This window comes from Corvus kubaryi, unplaced genomic scaffold (genome assembly GCF_017639235.1).
Source record: "Corvus kubaryi isolate FWS band 111438036 unplaced genomic scaffold, C.kubaryi_AGA036_p1.0 68, whole genome shotgun sequence".
Taxonomy (NCBI): domain Eukaryota; kingdom Metazoa; phylum Chordata; class Aves; order Passeriformes; family Corvidae; genus Corvus; species Corvus kubaryi.
The window spans coordinates 7,414,502-7,437,368 of NW_024582056.1; the positions used below are offsets into that span (position 1 = coordinate 7,414,502).

General features: G+C 39.0%; 1 protein-coding gene across 1 annotated transcript in view; it reads left to right on the top strand.

Annotated features, from left to right (window-relative positions):
* Positions 1–16,184, top strand: part of MARCHF11 (membrane associated ring-CH-type finger 11) — a 31,815-nt gene extending 15,631 nt beyond the window's left edge. Inside the window, exons 3-4 of the mRNA XM_042048874.1 lie at positions 8,151–8,343; positions 15,432–16,184. Coding sequence (XP_041904808.1) covers positions 8,151–8,343; positions 15,432–15,754 — 516 coding nt within the window. The 3' untranslated portion in view covers positions 15,755–16,184. The remainder of the gene's footprint in view (positions 1–8,150; positions 8,344–15,431) is intronic.
* The last annotated feature ends 6,683 nt before the right edge of the window (positions 16,185–22,867 follow it).

Consider the following 22,867-nt stretch of genomic DNA (forward strand, 5'->3'; position numbering starts at 1 on the left):
AATTCTTTACATACATTTGCTGAGTGTATCAATATCATCATGAACTGTGCAATCTTAGTCTCATGCTCAGCATTTTTTTAGCTAGAATTTAAAAACAGTTCTTCTCCCAGGAGAGAAGGAAAAAGCAACTCCAGAACCCTTTCCCATACTGTCTGTGTTCAAAAAGCAAAATACAGAGTTGTATAGGCAAAACGCGGTTAACCATCCTAAGTGACTACATGGCATGAAAATTGTTAATACGTCCCTCATATTGCTCATTTATGATCTTGCTGAGGTTTACTTCCTCAGTGCAATTAGAATGAATGTTTTTTCTCTCAGTTCTTCCAGGAATGTGGACCTGACCGTAACAGGACAGCCTATGTTTGAGCTAAGCTTTCAGTTTAATTTTGCAGATCATGTTTTAAGTTGCAGAGAATGCAACAGCCATGGCAAGCTTTAATTTCCTCCAGTCATTAATATTTAATTTTCAGATAATGCTATCATAAGTACAGTAGGTTGCAATGAAATTCAGTATTTCCAATAAAACTGCAACAGAAATTGAACACATCCTACTTTACAGTAAGAATAGTGTTTATTCACATAGAATGGTAATTTCATTTTCACCAAATATACACATTCATGGAATGTGCAAAATACCAATGAGCTAAGCTACTAAGCTAAACTTAGTTTGAGTCTCATAGGAGTTAAAAGTTAACTTGAGAATAATTTACTTAACCTTACATGTTTCTTAGTTCCTCCAGGAACCTTTCTAGACTGTCTCCTCTCTGCTCTGTTGTGTACCAGCAGACATCTGTTCTTGTTTGTTGAAGTCCCCCATGAGAGCCAGGGCTAGCAAGCATGAGACTTCTCCCAGCTTCCTATGGAATACTTCATCTGTATCTTCATCCTACTTGGGTGGCCTGTAACAAACTCCCACCAGGATGTCTGCCTTGTTGCCCTTCCCCCTGAATCTTTACCCGTAAACATTCAGCTCTATCCACACCGTCATTAGGCTCTAGTCAGTCATAACACTGATAACATTCAGGACTATCTTGCCAACTCTCCTTCCTTATTGATCCCACCACCTTTATTGGGGGGGGAGGCCCTAATTCCTACATGACCATTCTCAGCTGTTTCTCTGCTTTCTAATGTATCAGTAGCTCTTGTGCCTTTGCTACCTCATGGATCTCCATTCCTGCCTCCACTGAGATGGCAGACCAAAGGACCTTTGTAGCACTGTCCCTCCAACACTGGTGTGCTACCTCCAGGCTGATTTTTAGTGAGCATGGCTTTATCCCTTTTCCGTTCAAGTTTAATTTAAAGCTCTTTCAGTGAGCCCTGACAACTCCTGTGCAATGATCCTTTTCCTGCTTTGCGACAGATGCACCCTGTCTGTCACCAGCAGGCTCAATGTCATGTAAATTGATCCATGATTAAAAAGACCAAAATTCTGCAGGGAGGGAGTTGCAGAGGAGATTTGCCCGCTGCGCTGGGCAGGAACTTGTCACCATTGTCCCCTGTCGTTTAGGTCACTGCATTCTGTTGGACAGAGAGAGGATAGGGATTCCTCCACATCATGCATTCTGTCTGCCCTTTTGGGCCTGTCCCGGGGAAGGTAGTTGAGCTGTCTCTTGACTCCGATATTCCTCAGCCTACTTGCCTGCTCCTGGAGCTCTGTCACTAAGTGGAGTAACTCCTGTTCCCTAGCACACTTTCCACAGGGACGCTCACTGCTGCTGGCCCCTACTGGCACAAGAGCAGGGCACACTCTGCAGCCCGGCACCAGGGTGTCAGCGTATTCCCACTGCAGCCCTGCCTGGGCAGCTGCCTCAGCTGGTCACACAGTCCTGCAGTCTTGCCTAATTCCTTTCATTTTTTGGCCATCAGCAAAAAATAGGTAGCGATAATTTCTCAGAGAAAGAATAATGTAAGACTAAGTAGTTGGCATCGCAGCTCAGCTTGTGGTCTCAGATCCTAACGTCGTTTAAAGAATCATTAAAGATAAAAGGTTTAACCGTTCTGCTTTGTAAGTAGTAAGATTTTGAAAGGTGAATGTAATAGAATGTGACGATTTGGTATATTAACTAGGATGTCCAGGCTTCTGGACAGCCAGAAATCCAGGATGTACCCACTGTAGGTATAGATGTTCAATCAGTTGTGTACATGCAGTAAGCCAACACTTCCAGGAACTGTCAACTAAATTGCTTGAGTGGTGCACAGATGGACAGGATTTGCACAGTAAATGTTATGTTTTCAGAATGTCCCAAGTAAAATACTGGTGCAGCCTTCCAAGATGATTGAAATTACAGAAATTACATACAGCCCAAATTATCTGTATTAATGAGCTCTCTGCCTGATGAAAAGATAATGGACATCATGACTCCAGGCACTCTATGTGTTAATAAAATAGGCAGTCATTAATGGTGGGCTGCAATTTTTGTGGCATAGATTCTTCTAAGAAAAAGTCATAAAAAGAGAAGCCTGTAGCTAAAAATGACATTTCAAATGTTTGTGTGTGTGTGTGTTTGTACTCATAACTTTGCATTTTCTGTCTAGCCTGGTCAGTAAGTTAACTATCATTGCATACTGAATCTTGTAGTCAACATACACTTACTGCAAAACATTTCAGAAACCCTAATTACCTAATCTCATAGACTTCCAACAGGATAAAGTAAGGAACAGCCATTTCAAAAGTAATTCATTGGACTTAAATCAGTGTGTTCTTTTGCTTCTGTGTGAGTTTTATTCATATGTACACAGATTACAAATCATGTAATGCATAATGAACAACAGTAGGGAAGAACTTGTTCTTGTGAGAGTTGATTCTAGCAATTAGAGCAATCTAACAAAAGGTTTTTGAGGTATATTTGGCATGTCTTCAGGTTATTCATGTTATATTACAATAGGTCACAGCCAGGCATTATTGTTGCTGTAATGTAAAATACTCATTTGAGAATGAGTGAAGGGAATGAGAGGTCTCAGTCAGCAGCGCCCATAATAAGCTGTGTTTCTGAGAGAACAGAGTGGGGTAACCCCATAACAGCTCTTTGGTTTAAGGAGTTTTGATGGATTATAATTGGTACAGTTGAAGCTGGTACGCATTTGGGTGGCCATAAGGAAATTTCATATGTTCTTTATTGAGGATGTAGGAAAACCTGTCGTTTCTTTGCAGGCATTTTTAATGCAATGTATTCTAAGTACAAGCACAGTCTAGATACTTCGTTGATCCCTTTTCTGCCATGTATTGTACATGTACAATAATCAATGGGCTTTTACAAGGCATTATTAAAACAAAACCAAGTTAATATTGATTTATCTCAGAGGTGACAGACCTTTGAAAATTTTTCCATCTTTATGTTAGTAAGGACATGTACATAACTGTCTTAACTTTATTCTTTAACAATTAGTCCATCAAAGCAATATGTTTCCTTCAACTTCTGAAAGTCTCGACCTCCAAAATAAGGCATTATTTCCTTATATTTGTATTTTTGTTTGACAGAAACCTTAGAAGAAAAGAGAAACAATGTTTCTGGGGTCAGAATTTGAACTCTAGAGTACCATTAATGTACTATACTCCCAAATGATTTATCAGAGGAAGACTAGTGGTAAATAAAAGTTTAAAAGAACCAAACAAAATGAAGTGTCAGTAGAAGTAAAAGTCTAGAAAGTTTTCAGGGGCAGACAGTATTACATTAAAACAGAAGCATTAATTATACTTTGTTCAAAACACCATTTTCAAAGGAAGTTTTTGCCATGATTGTATATTAAAATAAAATGGTTTTTTTTCATGGACAACTGAGATGGCAGGGTACATCATAACACTACAGATAGGATGGGAAGGAATATGAAATGGGATCTTATTTCATAGAAATTTAAATGAGGTTTTTTAAATGATTATATCTGAAACCTACAGTATTATAGTTATCTAGATACAAAATATCTCACATTGTCTTCCCATTTCTAGTTATTGAGCAAAAATTACAATCTTTCTTATAATATTTATTTTTTAGGGTCATTTGCTTTACAGAAGCTGACACTAAAATCCGGTCTAGATCTTTTCTAGCTTGGCAAAATACTTAGCTAAAATAACTGTTACTGATTATGGAATGTATAGTAAGTAAATAGCAAAAACAAATTAGAAAGTCATAGTATTATTCATAATCATGAGCAATTAAAATTTTCGAAGCAAGTTATATGAAGAAAATGAGAAAAACACTAGTTGAAATAATGGATTTAAATCATGACACACTAATAATGTGATCATTCAATTTACAATGTTAAATAATTCAGTCTGTTATATTCTAAATGCAATTTCTCAACATTAACTATCACTGAATTATTTTTACTATATTATTTTTGTGACCTCTATTGTAAGCCATTAATTTGACATTAACAGATAAAGTGATTATAACAACATAACAGTGAATACAATAAGGAAAACAATTGTGAGAAATCAAAGAAAGTTTAACTTTTGATGCTATAAAAAGAACCTTACTCTTAGAAAGAATTTTCTGTTCCTGGGTGTCCAGTTGTATTCTCACAAGTTAGCCATGCTGTGAGTGAGACTTCAGGCAGAAGCAAATGGTGTGACCACAACTCCAGTTCCTCACAAGCCTTGTTATGAAATGCAAAGCAACCAAACAATGCAGTCCTGTGCAGTTCATCTCACTGTCTAATGGCGGAAGCTGGCCCTGTCTAAGAGAGGGACTGAACATTCCAAACCTATCCACATGTGAATAACATGGTAACTACAGAATGCCACCTGCATTATGTGAAAAACATACCTGTCTCAGTAACACCTACTCACTTTTTCATAATTTGTACCCAAACTCAGTCAAATTTATGCAAAATATAATTAAGGCAGTAATTTCCCAGGAGGCAATCTCAGACTGTAACAAATCAAAACTGATTGGAGAGGGGCAAGGAGAAGGAACTTTCAGTTGGGGTAAGTTAACCATCCACAGTCTTCTTGCCATTTGCACTATGGACTGACATAGACAGAAGATGAGGTCCCCAAGTCCATCAATCACATGGTAGAGCTGAACACCAATCCATCCCACGCTGTCATTCCTAGGGTGCTGGATTCTTATGGTAGGCTGCTGACCACAAGAAGGCAAGTTAGCAGTTTCACATAAAACTTTCTAGGCCACTAAAATGTCTTCTGTCTTACACAGACAGTCCTTCCTCATCCATCTACTATGGAATATAATCAATTAGTTTAACTTACAGATTAAAAGTAATAGGGAGGAAAATTCCCTAAAATTTTGTAATTTCTTTGTTATTGCTGACCTTCGTACTGAAGAAGGTGGAGGACTAAAATTTCTTTCGTAGAACAAAGACAGTGAACATCACAAAGATTAAAGTAGTTGGGTAACATAAGAAAATATCCAACCCTATTTTGGGGTTCTTGGGTTTTTTTTAATTTTGATGGGGTTTTTGGTTTGTTGGTTTGGGGTTGTTTTTGAACTCTTGTTTGATTTTTAAAGGCAGAAGAGTTAGGAACTACAACCTCTGGAATGCTTGTGCTATTTCTCAGTAATTGTAGTAATTTGATAGCATGCTGATATGCTGAATCCCTGGAATTACTGACTTTATTGAGGTTGAGAGATTAAATTGATTGCATTCTTGACAGACAATTAGCTGATCAGGAGAAGAGCAAAATAACAACAATACATTCTTTAGAAGAGAAGAGGTGAGGATCATATATATGTTTCTTAGAACTTTTCGAGGTCAAGTTTTTCTAGAAATAAAGAATTGGGAAAACACAACAAAAAGCCCTCATGAAATGGATAGAGGTGGTAGGAGTGGTTGACTCTGAGGAAGAGCTATTGGTTTTCAGACAACACCAGAACAGGGATAAGCTTTGTGTCTAGACTGCATGGTACATTACTTATCCCAAATGTTTGGATTACCTTTCCTTTTGTTCATTATTGTCTTTGCAGAATAACTATGAGCAATCTAAGTTAAAAAAAAAAAAGAAGAAAATAAAATCAACATACACTGAAGTGAGTTTAGGAACTTCTGCATTGCTGAAATTGCACTGTGACAGATCTGCTGTTTATTTCAGTTATTTAATAGTTTTTTCAATTTATTGCCAGCTTCCGTGAATTTGACAGTGTAATATTTTGTGACAGTTAAAGCTTTACTTCATGTAAATGGACTTTGATTTCAGGCATTCCAAAGAAATTTAATACAGGTCTGTCTCACACTGATAAAGAAAGAAGATAGACATACATAACCACCAGCATTTTTGACAGTTTTCTGCCAAGTCACACTATGTAACTTCAGCTGAGAAATGAAAAATAATTTTGTTTAACATTACCCTATGGAGTCTAAAGAGAGTTCTGTGAATTTCAGTCCTGAACTTCTAATCCTGTATGCAAGTAATATCTGTCATGAAAAGCTCACACCATTCTGTCATCCATCACTTGTTAATGACCTTCTTTGACCTTATAAAAAGGTGTAACAAAGGAAATGAGTATCCACAGTTGTTCTACCATAAAAAGGTAGTGTTTAGTATGAATAGCCCCATTCCAAACCCTCAAGTTCCATGAAAAAGCTAGTCTGCATTTCATGAGTTCATTATAAAAGAGTAGTATTTCAAGATAGACAATTTACAAATTGTTATACATCTATCATTTTGAATTATTATATTCAGAACGTTGCGAGAAGAGAAGGAATGCAGCACCACGTGCAAATCAGGCTACTGTAGAAAAGTGAATGGAAAAAGCTGAAAGAGAAGAAAGGGACAGAGGACCCATTGCTCATGCAGGCTCTTCACAGTGGTACTTGATGGGAGGAAGAGAGTGTAAGTGGGACAAAAGACGATCAGACTGAATATAAGAAAAAATGTTTTTGAAGAAGAACTTTTTCCAACCTGAGTACAGTCAAGAAATGGTGAAGGTTGCACAGAGAGGCTGAACAGCCTCCATACTTGGAAATTTTCAAGGTGTTACTGAATAAACCCCTGAGCAACCTGGTCTGATCTCATCACTGATCGTGTGTTGAGCAGGAAGTTGAACTAGAGGGCTCCCACAGGCCCTTGCAACCTGAATTAAAATTTTATCTTATGATTATATGGTACTGGTTACCCAACAGCTGTAAAAAAGAGAAGGCTTTAGTAAAGTAATAGGAAAAAGGAAAAAATATTGTCAGATGGGAAAAGAGGTAAGAAAACCCATACTGCAACAGCTTTCTCCACTTGTTCTCTATTGCAACTGTAGAAGGAGGCAGGTACATCCAAAATTAGGAACAGGAAAGATGGCTGTCTACAAAGTCTTCACACCAGCCCTGGAATGAGTGATAGGGCTGGAGTGGGGAATCTGCCAAGGTAATTTAGATAATTATGGCCAAGAAAAACCATATATGTTAAGGGTAATCTAGAACAATTTGTTCCTTATGCTGTGTTTTGCTTTTGTGACACTTATAATAGAATTGTATTTCTCATCTTATCTTGACAGAAGTCAGTACACATACTCAATTTTATTTAAATCTTGTCACACCATAAACCAGAGTCACGTCACATATGGAAGATAACAGCCTTCCCTGGAAAGATGGACATAATTGGGGTGCACTGAAAAGAAATGTTTGTGCTATCTATATTCAGGGCTCCTCCTGAGTTTTCATGTTGCTTCCACACTAGGTTGCAGGTGTCTTTTTGTGCTGTTAACATTGGTTTATGCAGAGAAAGACAACTTCCTTGGTATGTCTGGAACTTCTTTGATGAGAAACCTCAAAGTGGAAAATGGCTTCACACTTCAGGAGGGAGGGATGGAAAGGAAACCTGTCACTCTAGCATACGACGTACTTGAAGAGTCTTCTTTTTTTATTCTGTTCATTGCACTCCAAAGAAGAAAGACTGAGTTCCATTCCTAAGACTTAATATTTTTTTTGCCTACGTATTCAAAACAGAAATAAAACTATTAACTCTTCAGAAGTTCACAGCTAGATGGTATTGATAGTGACACTGGAGGAAATGGGGAAGCAACTATTAGCTTCACTTTAAAGTGAAATAGGAAAAAAATATATAAAATGTCAAGGATATTAGTAAATATCTGTGAAGATATGTGTAAATATTAAAATAATTTCTGATTTCAGGAAAAAAGGTGGAGTTGAATGTGCAACCATGGACAATAACACTTTTATCTTATACAACTTTGTTTCTCTTTTAGTGGCAAAGCATTACTATAACACTGGTTGAGAAAGTGCAGATGGTTGCTGTAATCCTAGGATCTCTGTTCTTAGTAGCAAGTGTGACTTGGCTTCTATGGTCAGCCTTCAGCCCTTATGCAGTATGGCAAAGAAAGGACATCCTTTTTCAAATCTGCTATGGAATGTATGGTTTTATGGATCTAGTATGCATAGGTAAGCTCAAAATCTTTAAACAGCACAGACTGTGGTTTAAGACTGTGACTATTTCTATTTTTCTAATTGGTCACTCTAATTTATCACTCCAGTTCTTTGCAGATTTATTCTCAGCTGATACCTTTTGCAAGTGCTGCTTTTTACAGTGTTCCAAGTACTGCAGAGAGAAAAGAATCAAAGAAACTTTGCTCTCAGATTCATCAGTATCTTCCCAAAATGTTAGTGGTGAGAACAGGATCGGTTTAAATTTCTTCATAAAACAGACGACTAGCAAAGTTCAGGAAGTTAAACAGATGAAAATATGAAAGGCATTATTAAAATAATTAGTAAAATTACACACTGTCATCTTCTGATGCCAGTTTGAATTAGATTGTATCATCATGAAGTGCAGAAGAAGCCCTTGAAGGTGTCATCACACTGCACACCCAGAATTCAGGTGCACACATTTATATAGGTCACTGTGCTAGAAATGGAGGAGAACAGAGAAGTCAGGGATAAGTTCTTTGCACATCATAAACAGTTATGAAACACTTAGTGCTAACTATAGTAACTTGCTTTACTATTAAAAAGTCCCAAGTCATTGAGCTGAAATCTTGTAAGAGAAAATACATTTTACTGCAACACTGTATTGACTACTTCAAAAATTTCTGAAAGTACACTGGACTTGGGAATATTTAAATAGAAATCCCTTTAGTAGTACCTGGTAAAAGAACCTTGATTTGATTGTTAGAATAGTTATGGCTATTTGCAGAGGAAATTTACATTAAATATTATATAATTATATAATTTAGAGAATTAAATTTTCATAATTAGTAATATTAATTTACATTAAACCACATTAATGGAATTTCATTTGCAAGAAAATACAGAAGTGAAATGCCATCTGATGTTTGCATTGATATTTTTGAGAGATAAATGTTATCTGAATCTTATATATAGGGATTAGAAGGACAGTGCTGAATTGTGCTCCATAAGGAACAAAGAGTGATTCCTAATATCAAGGGTTTGGCTTCAACTGTAAAGCCACATCGTCTTTTATTGAAACCATCCCATTGCTGTACAAGTATTTATATTTCGGCTACATCAGCAGTTCTGTTCATTTTGTAATTTTTGTTGGAGAAGCTGCTCTGGAATGTTTTGTAACACAGGCTTTCTTCTGTGAACCCAAATCTCAGACAGAAAAGCAAGCAGAATCTCATACTTTGGAGAAGTGCTTATCTTTCAAATGAACAAAAGAGCTCAGCTACACGTCCTCTTAGATGCTGATTTCTGAATATCACCTCTTCCAGCTTAACACTCAATATTGAAGGCTTTGCTTTTGTTAAAAAATACACTAAATGAAGATAATATGTGCTTCAGGCATTCTAAAAATTCCATTTATATGGAATTCTGGCTTGTTTGGTTTTTTTGTCCCAGTAAAAAAATTACTTTGGTAAGCATCAGCTAGTTGAAATAACCAGTTACTTCAAATCATTTTCATTTTTCCCATTTGTTTTACTGTTAAAAAAAAATGGGAAACTTAACAGTTCATTTAGCCAGATTAAACTCCAAGTCAGTCAAGAATGTCTATGGGTGATCAGAAATATTACTGTATTTATCCACAGAAGTAAACATTTGGAAGGTGACCTTCCATAAATTGGTACGTGCAGTTCTGTAGCTGCCTTTCAAGCCAGCCAGGTTCAAGCCACCACTGAAGTGGAAGCTACTGAACTATCATGTACCTCACATGGAGCTGGCTCAGCTACACCCTGCAGGAGCAAAGCAAACACACAGCTGTCTTCCCCCACAAGGTAGATTGACTTTCCTGTCATTTAATAAATGCATATTTTATAGTCCTATCATAAATAATACATGGAAAGTTAAACGTAAAACTGACTACAATTAAACATATTTGGACACTGTTTTGTAGTTATAAAGTTCACTGCAGATATGACTTAACAGTTTACTAGACTGTATCTGGAAATTCAGAAAGCTGTATAAAGGAGGTTTGGCGATTGAGGAATTTTGATAATCCAGATTCCTTCAGTCCCACTTATTCTGCATATAATTTCAAGTAATTTGCATTCTGTTAGCTTGTAAGATCAGAACTTCTTGTAACTCTTAAAAATAGTCATTAATATAGTCAACCTTATTCAATTTAATCTTTTTCTTTCATGATAAAGTGAGGGGTTTTAGATTGATAGTTTTAATTTCAAACTTTCAAATAAAATTCTCTAATAGATGTATGTAATTATTACTTACAAATGATTTCAAAAACCCCAAACACTTTCCATTATGCTGGTGACTTCCCAAGGCATTAACTTATGATTTTACCATTATTATGTATAATCTCTTATATCATAAAGCTTGTAATGCTTACAACCAGCGACAGTTCTCACTTAGTATCTCCTCTCCTTCCATTTGTGTTTAGTCATCCGGGGCATTCTCTTAGTTTTCAACAGGATTTACAGTGAGTGAATACCTCTACTCCCACTGTAATTTCTCTTTATTTCAATGAAAAATCTATGCAGACATACAGGTTTTCCTGTGCACCACACATTTCAAGATAATGCTTGAGATACTGGTGGTATGACCAAGATTTATTCCATCTGCCTTCATTTATGCCTCCCTACACCTTTGCAGAAACAATACAAATATTCCTGGTCATTTGTGAAGTGTGATTATCTTCAGACAAAAAGTGTGAAGCACTTTTTGAAATGTTTTGCTATAATTTTAAAAGCAGTTTGCCTAAAGGTACTGATGTATTTTTATGCCATCTTTGAAAACGGGCACGTAACAATTCGTTTACCCAGTGATTGAGTTATATATCATACATAGCACACCAGTCACTTTCTTATTAAGTAATTTACGTGTAACTTGTATTTTACTTCTTTGTTTTGTTTTACATTTCAACAAAAGAAAAATCCCAAAGATTATAGATCACCAGTATAATGTGTTCAGTTCATTCCAGCACGCATGCTTTATTGGTATACACTGTTCTCTTTCTTCTAGTCTGAATTTTTCCAGAATTCTTCCTGACAAACAGGATTGCTTTTACTTATCAGTGGTGGTTTTAACCCTACCAGTCATTACCTTGTACTTTTTTGCATCAAAGCTGAGTGTAAAGCTGTTCTCTTTGAAATTTGCTATTGGTAGAAGTTTTCCTAAAGCAAACCTTGAACACTGATCAAGTAGAACTACAGCCTATGAAAGCCAGAGTTATTCCAGTGATAGTGCTAGGATCAGACCATCCATGTAGGGATTACCAGAGTGAGTTCATGAAAGGAATGAATAATATAAATCCCTTATCTAGCCACTGAAGTACAGTATATCAAGCCTTTGCCATTCTACTTTCTAGACCTAGCAATTACTTTGCATAACAGAAAATTCATAGAATTTTATCTATTTTTTCACTGGAAAATAGTTGTAACTACTGGTCACAAATGGTTCTAACATGAACAAAACTTCTCACAAATAATAGCAGCTGACTTGCAATCCCAGAACAATAGTGCTGCTCCTTTTCCAACAGTGAAAAGCAGTTTTAACATTGCACTAGAAACATGATTGGTGCCAGTAGTACTGTGGCAAGGGAGTAGGAGATGGGAGCCAGTGTGAGGTGTGAATTGCCCTCTGAAAGCCTCTTTCTTCCCTGCTAAGGAACTTGATGCCTTGCAATATTCCTGTAACTCCTTGGTTCTAAAAATGAACAGGCTGAAGTTACTTACAGTGAACAGATCTAGCTGCATTTTACATGTCTTTACTCAGAAAGCCTTTTTTTCCTCCCACACTAGATCTGATTCTAAATAGTTTATAAAGAATTATATTACTATTTATAGCTTGAACATGTTTCACTTTAATGCTGTGAGCAATTGATTTCCTTTTTTTTTTTTTTTACATCTGTGGGCCCTAGAATAGTTTTAAGACATGGCACTTTGTCCAAAAGTAAAAATAATCTTTTATTCCTGGATAAAATCTTGTGATGATTCTGGGAGGTCCATTCCTAAATGATTATATATTAGTGTGATAAATAAGATAAAGTTGTAACCTAATACCACCACATCTGAATGATATAAGACAAGTTGACTGCTTTTAAAGACATTCAGTAGTAAAAATTTCAAGTATCTTGTGAGTCAGGATAAGAAAACTTTTGAATACAGTGAAGGAATATAATAGTACTTGGCAAAAATATAAGAAAAAAAATATAAAATTAAGATTCTCCATAATCCTGTTGGCTGGATCCCACAGTAATCCCTCCATCTTAGAGATAAAACCTAAAGGTAAAATCTTCTTAGAACCATAGGACATTTAGATGGGTCCATCATCCTAAAACTCTGTTCCTTGTAGATATTAATTGGACAGAACATCTGAACAGCTAACAGTAGTGAATTCTAAAACTTCTTGGGATCATCTGAGTCAAACAAATAATTTTTTTTCCCCCTACAAGAGTTCAGCTGTGTCCTCTGTGCTTTTGAAATCACGGTGTTTGGAACAAATCAATATTCTTCAGGGATTTATTCTTGTTTTTTCTCTCGTATCTACATTCATTGCTATGGAACCCTTAAGAGAAAGGAGATTTTTGCCATTTTCATACAGCTCCACTTCAGTGACTAACTACTTATCTTTTGAGCATCAGAACTCCTCTGGACCTTGAAAATCTCCAGCATTTCAACCTTACCCAGAGTTCCTCTTATTTGTGGTCTTGGAGGTGCTGGTGCTAAGAACTTTGCCCCCCCGCTCCCCCCAGTTCTTTTGCCTTTTCTACATGGGTCTTTTTCAATCTGTAGCTCTATCAAGAAGAAAGCCAAAACTTTTTATGAGAGGAATTATGAAAGTGCTCCTTTTCTCCTTCAGCACTGCCAAATCTGACAACTTTATTCCAAAGCTTGCAATATTTGATCCTTTGTTTTGTAGCTCTTTTAAAGTATATATGACTGACAGCTTCCACTATAAAGACAATTTCTTATCCTTGCCAATGTTTAAAAACTTTGAAAACATAATTTCAATAAATCCTGAAAGCCCCAAGACAGTAAAAAAGAGTTCCCTGAAAGAAGTCATCCTACAGCTTCTTCTGTTTTAATTTTGGGAAGGTATTTTGACTGTTTAAATGTACTTCATGTACCTCAATGATCCTTTCTCAAATACTTCCTTCTCTATTCTGAAATATGTTGTTCAGGTTCTAGTGGAGTGCAGATACGTATCTTTACTTTGGAGTAAATAGTTTCTTTTAATTTTGCTTCACCACAGCCTGGAGAGAAGTTGGACCAAATAATGCTGTGTTCCAGGGAGAGGTTGAGGAAGATTATTCTTATCTCCTTTATCACTTTATAGGAAACACAACAGAACACAAAAAGGGTGGATCTTTGTCACAGCAGTAAAATCATGGCTAATTTGGTTTGTAGATTCTGTATATGATCAAACGCATTTATTCTTTTTAATACAATCAAGCCAGTCTTGAAGGTACATTTATGTATTGACTATTATTATTGATTATTATCATGATGCTAAATTTTAAAGACAGGTTGCTCTATCTGTATCTGAGAAGATGAAGATAGAAATCTTGCAATCAAGAAAACCTGCCGCTAAAATGCTTTGCTGTTACAAAATACATTTAGAATGTTTACTATTGAATTAAGTTTATTTTGTGTTACTTTTGCTGTATTGGATGCTTCAATGAATTGTAGGCAACTTGAAAGCCTTACATAGATGCTGCATTCACTATCATGTCCTCCTGAAAGAAATCTTTGTGTTTCTCCATCTTTCAGTGTACTGATCTTAAAAAACGTGTTAGAGTAGGCATTGCTATCTGCAAATCATTGCACTTGAATCTCAGGTTTGCTGTTCATTGTAAATATTTTTATCATCCTTTCTCCTTGTGTCATCTTTCTGTGAGCATCTCCTTTCTGGTATCAGTTAATCACACTAAAGGACCTCAGACACTTAAATCACAATTTTGTTGCGTAGAAACAGATGATATACAATCTCTTCAGCTAAAGGACACCCCAGATCACATTATAGATGTGGCCATGTATAGGAGAATATTTGCCAAGAAGCACACTGGGCAAAAGATTTATAAATGTTTCTGGCTAGGCAGATTGCTCTCCTCCCAAAGCTGGGAGCCAGAGAAAACAGGTGGTGTTGCTCAGAACCAAGTAAGTGTCCTCAACCAGGCTCGCTGAGGAAAAACCTAGTAAGAAGGCAGAAGCCTCATGTGTCTCCCCAAAAAATCCATATTTGAAATACTCACACACAAAGAGCGTAAGCATAAACATATATGTACATACAACAAGTTAGGAGCTTCATTTGTTTAAATAAGTTTCTTGAATGCATACAATAGGCATAAATATTAGCTACATGGAAATTCATAAGCAGATTGGTCTGTTGAGGACTCCAGAAATTTTGTATCTTCCTTGAAGGACCTTTTAAAAGATTTCCTGGCTCTCAACAAAAAGATGATTTGCAACTTTTTCCTATTGAATACTGAAGAGAAAGAAGAAAGTCTATCATCCTTACCATGTTCATTGTAGCTAATAATAACATTTAATTTCTTCTTGTTCTAAAGAAGCAAGGCAGGAAAGTCATTATACTTACAGCTGTTTCAGGTTTTCATAAATCTTCTGCGCTCCTAAGTTGAACTAGGAATCTGAAAGCAGTTAAATTTGTCTGTATCTATTGAATTCTACAAAACACTCTTAAACAAATTTAGGTCTATCCTGTCTACTACAGAAGGTCTAACCTACTTAAAGGTCTACTTAAACCAGTACAAATCTCAGTAAATAAATAGTAATTACCATGAACAAGGGCAGCACTAGCATAAACAGTCAATATCCAAATCTGCCAGTTTTGCATTGGTTTACTTAAATCTAAATAATTCATTTAGTTAGGCATGCACAGATTATTCTAGTATTGGTTATGCTGAGTTTTCATTCAGAACAACTTTATTTCCTCTGCATGTTCCTGCCTCCCAAACACATGAATAAGCAGTTACATTGCATATGTACAATGAGTAATTTAATTGCATCTGGAAATTGCCAGAGCCATTACAATGTGTTAAATCTCTATATGCTCTCAAAATATTTTGTATAAACGATTTTTTTTTCTCTTACTTTCAGGACTGATAGTACACGAAGGTGCATCTGTTTATCGAGTGTTTAAGCGCTGGAGGGCTGTGAATCTGCACTGGGATGTGTTAAATTATGATAAAGCCACGGACATAGAAGAGAGCAGTCGAGGAGAATCCTCAGCAGGGAGGACATTGTGGCTGCCACTGACTGCATTTAGAAACAGAAGTTTAGTTCATCCAACACAGTTAACCTCACCGAGATTTCAGTGTGGCTATGTGTTGTTACACCTGTTCAACCGCATGAGACCTCAGGAAGATTCATCAGAGGATAACTGCTCTGGGGAAGTAGTGATGAGAGTGACCTCAGTGTAAAGATTGTGCTCACTGTGCTACACAGATAAGGATAATGTGCCCTGGTGTTACAGGACTTCGGAATGTAGTTATGATGAATGGTGAAACCATTAACTTGAAAATATATATACACTTTTTTTTTTAAATTTAATGTTTTTTATATGATCAGATAAAACACAAATACATTTTTCTGAGGGAAAAAAGTCTCTTGCTTTTTATATAGTCTGATTTATTGAATCTTTTCTCAATTTGTACCTGAGGTGTATGTAACATAGCTTAACTCTTAGGTCTTTGAATGATGAGGGAACTCATTTTTAAGTAAAAATATATATTTAAATGTATTTTCTTAAACTCTGGCTTTAATCCACTACTGTTATTTTTTTCCACTTTCATGAGGATTAAACTGGACAACATTCTTCCAAAAAGAGTAAGAATGTTGACACAAGTCAAATATTCTTCCTTTTCTGTCTTTATTTTGCTGTTGTTTGTAGCTCAGTTCAGGTGTGTGAAAGCAAGTAAGAGATATATTGTCCTTTGCCTTTAAGCAGGAAGTCCAGTGGGTGTTCTACAAAACCTAAAGGAAGATGGGAAGTCTTTTCTTTTAGCTCTCCCAGATGTCCGTGCAAGATACCAGACACAAGTATGACATAGACAAGGGAAGAGTCTTGCACTGCCTCTCAAGTCTCTAAGATCTGCAGAGTGCCTGTGCTGTGCCTGTGCACCGAAGTGACGTTACCTTCTGAGCAGTGCTGCTGGAATTTTTAGTACAATTCTAATTATAGATCACTGACGTCCCTTTTTTTGTTAAAAAAAAAAAAAAGAAGAAGAAAAAAAGAAGAAATGTGCATTACAACTCCTGGAATAATAATAAGTCCTGATAGAAACTGAAGTATAAATAATGCAGAACCTTAGTTTTTCCAGGGAACAAATCATCATATTAAAAATCATCATAATAAAAATCATACTAAAATTTTAATATGAAAATATTAAAAAGCCAATATCATGATAGATAATGCTGTGAGGTTTGCTTCTCTTGTTTCTGTTTCATGGCAAAAATTCTAATAGAATTTAATCAAATGGAAATGGAAATAATTTTCAAGTTAAAAATTAACCTGTTAAAGATTGAGGTAGAAAAGTAAAGCTGAAATGACTCTGAGAGCACTCAGTTTTGTAGAATCATAGAATATACTGAATTGGAAGGGACCCATCAGGATCATCGAGTCCAACTCCCGGCCCTGCACAGGACACCCCAAGAGTCACACCATGTGCCTGAGAGCACTGTCCAAACTCTTCTTGCACTCTGTCAGGCTTGGTACTGTGACCACTGCCCTGGGGAGCCTGTTGCAGTGCTCAATTCACCTCTGATGAAAAATCTTTTCCTGATATGCAGTCTAAACCTCCCCTGACTCAGCTTCAGGCCATTTCCTCGAGTCCTGTCTCTGGTCATGACAGTGAAGAGGTCGGTACCTGCCTGTCATGGTTTAACCCCAGCCAGCAGCCAAGCCCCAGACAGCCACTTGCTCAGTCCTCCGCCAGTGGGACATGGGAAAGAATCAGAAGGGTAAAAGCCAGAAAACTCATGGGTTGAGATAAAGGCAGTTTATGAGGGAAAGCAAAAGCCACACACACACCAATTAAAACAGGGAATTCATTCACCACTTCCCATGGGCAGACAGGTGTTCTACCACCTCCAGGAGAGCTGGGCCTCATCACACATGGTAATTAATTGGAAAGACAAATGCCATCACTCCAAACATCCGTTCCTTTCATCCTTCTTCCCCCCACTTTATATACTGTGCATGAGGTCACATGGTCTGGAACATCCCTTTGCTCAGACTGGGTCACCTGTCCCGGCTGTGTCTCCTCCCAAACTCCTGAGCACTCTCAGCTTCCTCACCAGCAGGAAATGGAATGCAGGAAAGGCCTTGGCTCTGTGTAAGCCCTGCTCAGCAACAACAAAAACATCTCTGTATTATCAACACTGTGTTCAGCACAAATCCAAAAGACAGCCCGTATCAGCCACTGTGAAGACAATTTATTCTACTCCATCCAAACCCAGCACATTCCACCCCTGGAATGCTTATTCCATAGCATTTACATAATGCCAGGTGCCCCACTATTCAATACAATCGCAGTAACCACCACCTTAACCAGCACACTGCCCCTCTGCTTCCCCTCATGAGGATGTTGGGGGCAACAGTGAGGTCTCCCTTCAGTCTCTTCTCCAGGCTGAACAGACCAAATGAGCTCAGTTGCTCCTCATACGCCTTCCCCTCCAGACTCTTCGCCATCCTCGTTGCCCTCCTTTGGACACTCTCTAATAGTTTAATGTCTTTCTTATATTGTGGAATCAAAAACTGCCCCCAGCACTCGAGGTGAGGCTGCCCCAGTGCAGAGCAGAGTGGGACAATCCCCTCCCTTGCCCGGCTGGTGATGCTGTGCCTGATGCACCCCAGGACTGGCCCTCCTGGCTGCCAGGGCACTGCTGACTCCTGTTCAACTTGCCATTGATCAGGACCACCAGGTGCCTTTCCACAGCACTGCTCTTCAGCATCTCATTCCCCTTTCCATACACATATCCTGGCTTGCCCAACTGAAGTGCAGAATCCAGCACCTGACCTTGTTGAATGTCATATGGTTGATGATTGCCCACCTCCCTAAGTTGTCAAGGTCTCTCTGCAGGGTCTCTCTGCCCTTGAGAGGGCCAACAGCTCCTCCCAATTTAGTGTCATCAGCAAATATATTCAGTGTTCCTTTGAGTCCTGCACCCAAGTCATGAATGAAGGTGTTGAAGAGAACTGGGTCAAGGATGGAGTGTTGGGTTGATGTTGTGTGGCTGTCATATCCCCACCCAGCTTCTCTCTCACCCTCCTCAACAGAAGAGAGGGGGAAAATAGGATGAAAAACCTTGTGTGTCAAGACAAAGACAGATACTGGCTCAAGCAAAAGAAGAGACAGCACAGGGAAAATTATTTTAATTTATTCCCAATTAAAATCAAAACATAAACCACCTTCCTTCCACCCACCCCTTCTTTTTGCAGGCTCAGCTTCAGCCTTTCACTCCCAACTCTTCTACCTTCTGCCCACAGGGCAGTGCAGGGAGATGAGGAATGGGGGTCAGCTCCTGTCTGCTGCTCCTTTCTCCTCCTCACACTTCTCTGCTCCAGCCTTGGGCCTCTCCATGAGTCTTTCAGTATAAACCTGCTCCAGCATGGGCTCTCCATGGCTACAGTTCCTTCAGGACATGTCTGCTAGGGGCTGCAGTGTGGGTGTCTGCTCCACCATGGTCTCTCCAGGGTCTACAGGGAAATACCTGCTCCACCAGGACCTCTCCAGGGTCACAGGGCAATCTCTGCTTGGGACTGACTCTGTTTGGCATGGGGTAGTCCCAGCCTCTCCTCACAGAGGTCACCTCTGCAGCTCCCATCCTCACCTGCCCCCCTGGGCACCTGTACCCAGTACACAGACAAACGTTTTTCTGTTTCAAAATAAGTTTATCCAGTGGCTGAAAAATTTTATTTTGTGCAGGAGATGGAGTGCTGGGGCTGGAAAATTCCCTCTCATAAATCAACAGGATGGTGCTGCAGTCAGTGCATGCCTTCCTTTTATAAGAGGTTTACGTGCCATGACCAGACACAGGAGGCCTCTGTAACTACACTTGGAAGGGAGATAGAAATAATTTAAGCATTGGTGCTTAAAAGCTCCTTCTATATTTATAAACATTTATCCAATGAGCTCTACACAGGGCCCAGCATTCTGTGCTACAGTCTCACAAGCTCAAAGTTACACTTACTAAATCTACAGATGCCTTACTGCTCTTTAACCAAGTCATGTGAAAAGCAGAACATAAGCCATGAACAATGAAATGCCATCTCAGAAAAGCCAGTTTATCTCCTGCATGGCAAGTTACCAGCATACCACAGGCATTTTCCTTGAGAAACTATGAGAATTCACTTCTAGGTTATCTTTAAACAATTTCCCAAAGGAAGAATTTGGGGAGAAATAAAAGATGAAACTGACTTAGGATCACTGGGAAATACTTGTTCTTAATTACTACTTGAATGAAGGCTGCTTTCCCAGAAGGACCACAGCTCCACTTGACCAAAGTGAGATCACAGTTAGTATCCCAAAAACCAGCATAATAAAGTATGCTCTGATCAATATACTTATATTTTACTTTTAGGTACTTGTGCTCTCTGAGATTTGAAGAATATTTAAATGGTCTTTTACAGGATCCTAAAAATGAAATTAAGAACTATATGAAAACATTTTATTGTAAAGATATCTTTTTTATTCTCATGCAAATAAGTAAGGAGCTGGGGGGAAAAATACTCACCAGCAAAAAACCAATAGATTTAATTAAAGAGGGGACAATATTTCTGTGTACAAATATTTGAAAGACACCTGGGTCTAGAAGACTTTAACAACTTCTCAGTGAAAAAAATGGTCCAACTAAGAGAAATGAAAATTGCTAGTAAGAGAAATGTTTATGGCAAATATCACAAAAGCCTTTTTAATAGGAGGATAACTCAATATTAATTTCTATGGCACAATAATTTTTCATATGACTGCATTTATGTACTTCCATATGTAGAAAACAAGATCAGGAAATCATAAACAGAAACAGGATTAGTATAGGCAGGATGCAGTTGTTAAAAAATAATGAAATTTTGTTGTCCTGCAAAATATTTTCAGTAGTAAGTGTGCCTAGTGCAAGATATGAACATTTCTTCATTGACCTTGTATTTGGATTTGTGCAGGACTGGCAGTGCTGTAATCACCTCCATGCCAGAAGATGAATTAAAATGAGAACAGGTGCATAGAGAGGATATCAGGATGAGAAAGGAGCAGGGACTCTATTCCAGTCACTACAGAGAGGGGAGGAGGGGCATGCACAGAATTAGAAGAGCATGGCTTGTTCTGCTTAACAGAAGTCGAGAAGGAATGGTATTGTTCTCCATTAATACATTGCAGAATAAAATTTATTTTAGGCAAAGGACAAGCCTAAGATGGCAGAAGAACTCAAGGACACAAATAGATCAGAAATAAATTTAGCTAGCAGTTCAAGGTAGTTTTAAAATATTCATGGAATGAATCACAGACAACAATTCAAGTTGGAAGGACCCACGGGAGGACATCTAATCCAAGCTGCAGAGTCAGCTCTGAGGTCAGACCAGGTTACTTAGGGCTTTAAGCCACCAGGTCTTAAAAATCTTCAAGGGTGGAAATTGCACAACCTCTACGGACAACCTGCTCCAGCTCTTCACTGTTCCCAGAGACGTATTTCCTTCTATCCCACCTTTTCTCCTGTTAGAGCTTACACCCACTCTCTCTCATTCTCCCAAAAAGCCCCACTGGGAAGTGGGTGGCTCTGCCTTCTTGATAACCCCTCGCTGGGCCCTGGCAGGCTGCATTGCGCCTCCTCTGAAGCCATCCCTTCTCAAGGCTGAACAAGACCTGATTCCTCAGCCTCCCACACAGGGCAAGTGCGTCTGCTGAATTTGTTCAGCTGCTTCATGTCTTTCGTGTACTGGGTTGCCCAGGGCTCTGCAAAGCACTAAAAGATGAAAGAACTTGGTGGTGAAGACAAAGACAAAGAAAGCATTGGTCTTCTCGGTGTCCACTGCCACAAAATCACTCTCCCCACTGAGCAGTGAGCACACAATTCCTTGTTTGGCCTTCCACTGCTCACACAGAGGATGATCTTTGTCTTGCCCTTGACATCCCTACCAGTTCCCACTGAGCTTGGCTTTCCTAACCCCACCCTTGAAAGCCTGGGCAATATTTCTAAAGCCCTCCTCTGTAGCCTGGCCCTGTTTCTGCCTCCTTTATGTGGCCATTTTTGAGAGGAGTTCTGTCATGAGTTCTTGGCTTAGCCAAGCGGGGCTGCTGATACACCCACTTGTTTTCCCAGGTACCAGGATGAGCTGTTCTCATGTGGCCCATATAGTCATGGCAGCTCCCCTCATCTCTTTCACCCTTCAGAGCTGCTCCTCCGTGATCTCAGCTGCCTACGCTACACAAGATGCCAGCTGCTCACCTGGCGCCCCAAGTTTGGGCTCTGCAATGCTCCTCCCTTCCTCTCCTCAGGATCTTCATCTCCTCTCTTTAACACCATAGCTAAGGCTCCCACGGGTCACCACCTCCCCTGCTGGTGTCTCCTTGAAAGGGACAGCAGATCCATGAGTGATCCCATGGGGTGGTCCAACCAAGAAGTTGTCCCTAGCACAATCCAGAAACATGCTCCTGCATGTGTCCTGACTTGCTGCCCCTCCAGCAGTGACAGGGAGGTTCATGGCCCCAAGGAATGCCAGGCTCTGCCCTCCCCAGACTCTCCTGAAGGTTTTAAGTAGGTGCCCTCCCTCAGTCTGACCCCGTGGTAACACGGTAACGTGGCCCCCCGTGCTGCTGTCCTTCTTTCTCTTCGCTCACTTCTGCTCATGTGCTCTCACCAGTCCCTCAGCTGTCCCACAGGAGAACTCCAAACATACCACCTGCTCCTTTAAGCCTTGGGCATCCCTCCTCCTCTTCCTCCCTGCCTGACTTTCCTGCTTGTCTTTCCTGAGTGTGCCACAGTGAATTACTGGAAGAGCCTCCCAAGAAAAGCAGTGACAAAAAATCCAGCCTGAATCAGAGGGGTTTTGATGACTTTATGGAAGTAATTGGCATGTCATTACTAGTGGTGGCAGAAGTCTGCAATTAATACCCTTCTGTCCTGGTTCCAACCAGGATGGGGCTAATTTTTGCATACTGGGAGAGGCATGGCCAGGACCTGGAGGTTGCTCTGTACCACCTCAGCTTCCTCTCTCTTCCAGGGAGGAGTGATTCCTCCTGGTCAAGTAAGTGTGGTGGAGGGAGATGTCCAGAATTGTCTATTGTTACGAGGGGGCTACATGTGGATAATTTCTTTTCTTGTACCCTCTGGCTTTAGTATTGTAGCTGTTAATGTTTGTTTCTTATCTCATTGCTGTTTCCGGTAAATTATTGTGATCTCAGCCCATGATCTTTACCTATTTTTCCTCCAATTTTCCTCTCCAGAGCAGTGCATGGTTTGGAGAGTCCCAGTGGAGGCAGTGAGTTGGGGAGAACCATTCCTAATCCATGACACCTTTCCTCTCCGTGCTCATTTCTATG